Source organism: Borostomias antarcticus (assembly GCF_949987555.1).
Source record: "Borostomias antarcticus genome assembly, chromosome: 15".
Taxonomy (NCBI): domain Eukaryota; kingdom Metazoa; phylum Chordata; class Actinopteri; order Stomiiformes; family Stomiidae; genus Borostomias; species Borostomias antarcticus.
In genome coordinates, this window is record NC_140248.1 from 3,695,588 (window position 1) to 3,700,587 (window position 5,000).

Sequence of the window (5,000 nt, forward strand, 5' to 3'; positions counted from 1 at the left end):
TTACATCCTGAACAGGGTGGAGGGAGAGTGCATGCTTACATCCTGAACAGGGTGGAGAGAGAGTGCATGCTTACATCCTGAACAGGGAGGAGTGAGAGTGCATGCTTACATCCTGAACAGGGAGGAGTGAGAGTGCATGCTTACATCCTGAACAGGGTGGAGTGAGAGTGCATGCTTACATCCTGAACAGGGTGGAGGGAGAGTGCATGCTTACATCCTGAACAGGGTGGAGAGAGAGTGCATGCTTACATCCTGAACAGGGTGGAGAGAGAGTGCATGCTTACATCCTGAACAGGGTGGAGTGAGAGTGCATGCTTACATCCTGAACAGGGAGGAGTGAGAGTGCATGCTTACATCCTGAACAGGGTGGAGAGAGAGTGCATGCTTACATCCTGAACAGGGAGGAGTGAGAGTGCATGCTTACATCCTGAACAGGGTGGAGTGGGTGTGCATGCTTACATCCTGAACAGGGTGGAGTGAGAGTGCATGCTTACATCCTGAACAGGGAGGAGTGAGAGTGCATGCTTACATCCTGAACAGGGTGGAGTGAGAGTGCATGCCTACATCCTGAACAGGGTGGAGATGGGAGATGACATCACTAACTGGGTTAAGCTTCTCTATACTGACCCAAGGGCGGCGGTGCTTTCCAATGGTTTAGCGCCGTGGTTTTCAAACTTTTTGTGCCCATGGTAACCAGAGAGCAAGCCAACATCTCAAGGCACAACTGTGTTCAGATCAAAGAGGCTGCTTACTCTGGTCCTCCTCCGGTGGAGGAAATTCAGTGAGCAAAGTGTTTTTGAATATTGTAGATTTTGTTGAACAAAGTTTCGATTGGAAGCAAGAGAGTGGTGATTTTTGTCTTGCTTGTCTGTGTAAAATTGACACCCCTTTGAAGCCTATCAATTATTATTGAGATTCATTTAAAGGTAGGCTTTCTTGTTCTTTTTCAGTAACATCTGTGGACATTTGTGGAGTTTCAACAGCATAGCACGGTGCATAATATACATTTTCAATAAATGAAGTCTCCGACGTACTTCAGGCGAGGCACGGATGTCAACGCCGGGCTAATCGGCAGAGGCTAATCAGTCACACCCCGTATGACGCAACCCACCAGCTGACTGTCAGCTGTCATAGCATTGGTTCAGCTCGCTAGAGCGCATGTATTTAAGCTGTCAAAACACGTCATTGTTCACTCTTGCCATTACTGCTGATCGCTCGTATCTGCGCGCTCGCTGCTTCCGCGTTCTCTGCTCTTGCGTCCGCTCTGCCATTACTGCTGATCGCTCGTATCTGCGCGCTCGCTGCTTCCGCGTTCTCTGCTCTTGTGTTCCGTGCTCATGTCTGTGTTGGTGCCTTTTTTGCTACCCGCTGCCCGCGTCGTCCTCTCCGGTCCGTGATTTGGGGTCCGTTTGGTGGCATCATGGAGCGCCGGCTTCCGAGGCCGAGGAGCCCGTCCCTCTGTAGCACCGTCGTGCCATAATTGCGTATGGTTCAGTTGGGTCACATTGCTCGCATAGCTTGCGTTGGGAGTTGGGAAGTTGGGAGTTTGAAGCGTTGCCTCCGCCGCCGGCCACTGGGTTTCATTCATGAGCCGCTGATGTCGCGGGTTGTCCGAGCCTCGTCTGCCGCAATTACTCAACTGTCCTAATGTAATGTACAGCAGTCCCCCTGTGACTCTCTTTGACGGTCTTAGTGGGCTGAGTTACCTCCGAGCGTCTTCCCGATCGCTGCCCACTCTGATCATCATAGAGGCAGGGGGCTAGATGCCGTTCCCTCTTCCGGCACTCGGGGCCAAGCGGCCCAGAGGGGGGGAACATCTAGATTGCTGCTTTCCACATGCTACTGTTGTGTTTGTTGGGGGGTATTGCTGCTTTCTTCTGGTATTCCACTATGCGTCGGCTAGTGGAAGCCGGGGAATTACACTAGCTTAGTCTCTGTGGCGCTCCGTGGTGATCGTGGGCCGAAACTTCTCCGAAGGGCCATCCAGCGGTCCCTCCGGTCACCAGGGAGGCAGAGACACTAGGCTGTATCTCCTTCGGACTCCATGAAGCGCTGGCCCGGGGAGGCCAGGGACTATAATGTACAGCAGTCCTCCTGTGGCGCTCTTTGACGGTCTTAGTGGGCTGAGTTACCTCCGAGCGTCTTCCCGATCGCGGCCCACTCTGATCGTCATAGAGGCAGGGGGCTAGATGCCGTTCCCTCTTCCGGCCCGGCACTCTGGGCCAAGCGGCCCAGAGGGGGGGAACATCTAGATTGCCGCTTTCCACATGCGTGGAAGGCAGGGGGCCCCTCGAAACAGATCACACCGCCAAAATTAATATGCGCAAAATATATTAATATGCTGTATATATTATTGCATGCTAATAAATGGGTCAATTTTGACTAAAGTGATCTCGACTGAAATACATACTGTTGCTTTAAGAGAGAAGACACTTCAACATGCTGAGACAGTGAGGTGAGGGCTTGCTTGTGCACGGGTTGTGCACCAGAGTTTGTCCAAACAACAACACAATAGTAATCACATAATCTCTTTTTTCAGTTTCCATGAATTCATAGAAACTCAAGGTTGAAATACTTCTCACCTCTGATATGACTATTCTACAGGTAGCCTAATAACTGTCATATGGATCAGATAATTAATTCTTCATTCTGTTTGTATAGTTGTATATTGCAATAATAATGTATGGTTGTCACAAAATCTCATGGCACACCTGGACTTGCCTCATGGTACACCAGTATCCAGCAACTTAGTGAGAAGCACTTAGTTAGCGTCATCATTGTTCACGTTAAAGAGAGGTACTTCAGGGATGCCCCTTGTCACCACTGCTATTTGCGGCGGTGATGGAACTAGCCATTTACATCAGGGATGAGACTAGCATTCAGGGATTCCATATTGATGATAAACATAAAATGATGCTGTACGCAGATGATGTGCTCATACTGCTTTCTAGCCCAGAGAAATCCATCCAGTATACTGTATAAGGAACACTGTTATTGAGTTTGGCTCTATATCAGGATATAAAGTCAATTATAGCAATTAAGAAAATTTAAAAAAGTAAGTTATGTCTATAGGTGGTTGCTCTGGTCCCCCACCACCTTACACACAGCTATTTGCTTTGGGCTCCAGAAGGCTTTACACCTTGTTTATTTGCTAGTATAAGGAAATCAGTCCCTGAATGTATCTTTGTATTTTGATCCTTCAGTTCTCTAGGGATTAGATTACCTTCAAGCTTGCAATAAAATCATTCAAAAGTGCATTGTTCTCTGGGATGTTTTTGTCACAGATTAGATCTAGCCCACTGTCCTCTAGAGGGACATCTTGAGCCTATCTACGTGCACCTTTCTGCGTGTCTATGTGTACGTAGCTAGCTAGGTTTGTGCATACTACTGACCTTCTTAAGTTCGTATTTAATGGCCAGTTTGAGGCGTGTGAGTGATGGACGTCCCGGTGGCTCATAGATGTCCTCACAGTCGGTGTTCCCACTCAGGATGGCGTCAACCTCCTCCGTGCTGCGACACAGATCCAGCAGACCCACCACGTAGTCCTTACACTGGCCTGACAGACGGCAGTAGTCATTCTGCAGAGGCAGAGAGAGAGATTGGACCTCATTCCTGAACGCAGTTCAAATTTCTTCTTAACTCCACTTACGAAGTTCCCGGGACAATTCTGGCATTCCTGAATGGTTTCTTATCTCGGATTTGTTCTTATCTCAGAACAGGATTTAAGAACGCGGAAATGCAGTCGTAGGTAGGCCAGATTGGAGTGCGCCCGTTCCCAACGGCTGAATTTATGAGAAATCCGAGGTGATTGCGTTCACATCAATTCTACAGACATCCTAGGCTTGAATAATAATCATAATCATAAATACGAGGATATTTGTATCATTTCCAATTACGTTTCACAATCATGATTCTACAAGGCATCGCGGTGTCCTAGAATAAATAAAAGCACTACACAAACACTGCAAATGGAGGTGAATTAAAGAATAAGCACTAAACTCAGTCGCTATACTAAGACTCAGCACAACAGCACCTTATATTCCATAGTCGTCAGAATGGACACATCTACATTCTGTTAATACTTATATGTGAATATCCATAACTAAAATATATCATATGGTCCTACATAAGGGCCTATCAAGATCCATAAGTACTCATGCATTTAACTAAACTGTAGGCTACAATTCAATCTGCTCTCAGCACATCCCATCCCTTTCATGTAGGCTATATATTTTGCATATTGTATTAAAAGTCCATATATAGCCTACCGTCTTGTTTTATTTTGTTATTTTGTATTGGTTTGTTTCACCTTGCTTAAGCTTAGTGTGCACAGAGCCAGCGGAGAAACATCTCACTGCTCATTTTACTGGTATGTTGCATGTGACGAATAAAACGTAGAATTTGCACGTGACCTTGAACATCAAGCATGAAAATTGGGAGCGTCTCAACTTTTTCCGCGCTGTCTGGGGATTTTGTGTGCACACGACCCTGTAGTAAGGAGCTGGCGGGGCGTTTATGTATGCAGATTCAGGTGTACGAGAACGCGCATTCAACTTAAGAAGGGGAGCAGCTGAGAACACTTTGGCAGTTTAGGAACACATTTCCACGCATTCATGAATCCGGCGGGGATCTTTCTTAGGGTTGGTCTTACGAAGTTAAGTAACGTAAGAAGACATTTAAGAAGACACTTAAGAAAATGTTCAGGAATGAGGACCATTGTGTGTGTGTGTGTGTGTGTGTGTGTGTGTGTGTGTGTGTGTGTGTGTGTGTGTGTGTGTGTGTGTGTGCGTGCGTGTCTTTGTACGTATGTGTGTGTGAGAGTTAATAGAATCTCTCCCCTGCACTATGCGTATAACTATACCTTAAATTCTTTCTCAATGTCGGCCAGCACAGCTAGTTCATTGCTCAGTTCCAGTGCGGCCAACACTGGATCCTCATTGGACAGGGAGAGGTAGGCGGGACTTGCGAGTCCTCTGTAGGCGTTGATCCGCGACCGGGAG

At 47.2% G+C, this 5,000-nt stretch overlaps 1 protein-coding gene across 1 annotated transcript in view; it reads right to left on the bottom strand.

Annotated features, from left to right (window-relative positions):
* The window catches only part of trpc6a (transient receptor potential cation channel, subfamily C, member 6a), a gene marked incomplete at both ends in the record, with an annotated part of 19,025 nt that overhangs the window by 10,578 nt on the left and 3,447 nt on the right, over positions 1 to 5,000 (bottom strand). Inside the window, 2 exons of the mRNA XM_084449837.1 lie at positions 3,393 to 3,578; positions 4,862 to 5,000. The exon at positions 4,862 to 5,000 is cut by the window's right edge and continues 162 nt beyond it. Coding sequence (XP_084305963.1) covers positions 3,393 to 3,578; positions 4,862 to 5,000 — 325 coding nt within the window. The remainder of the gene's footprint in view (positions 1 to 3,392; positions 3,579 to 4,861) is intronic.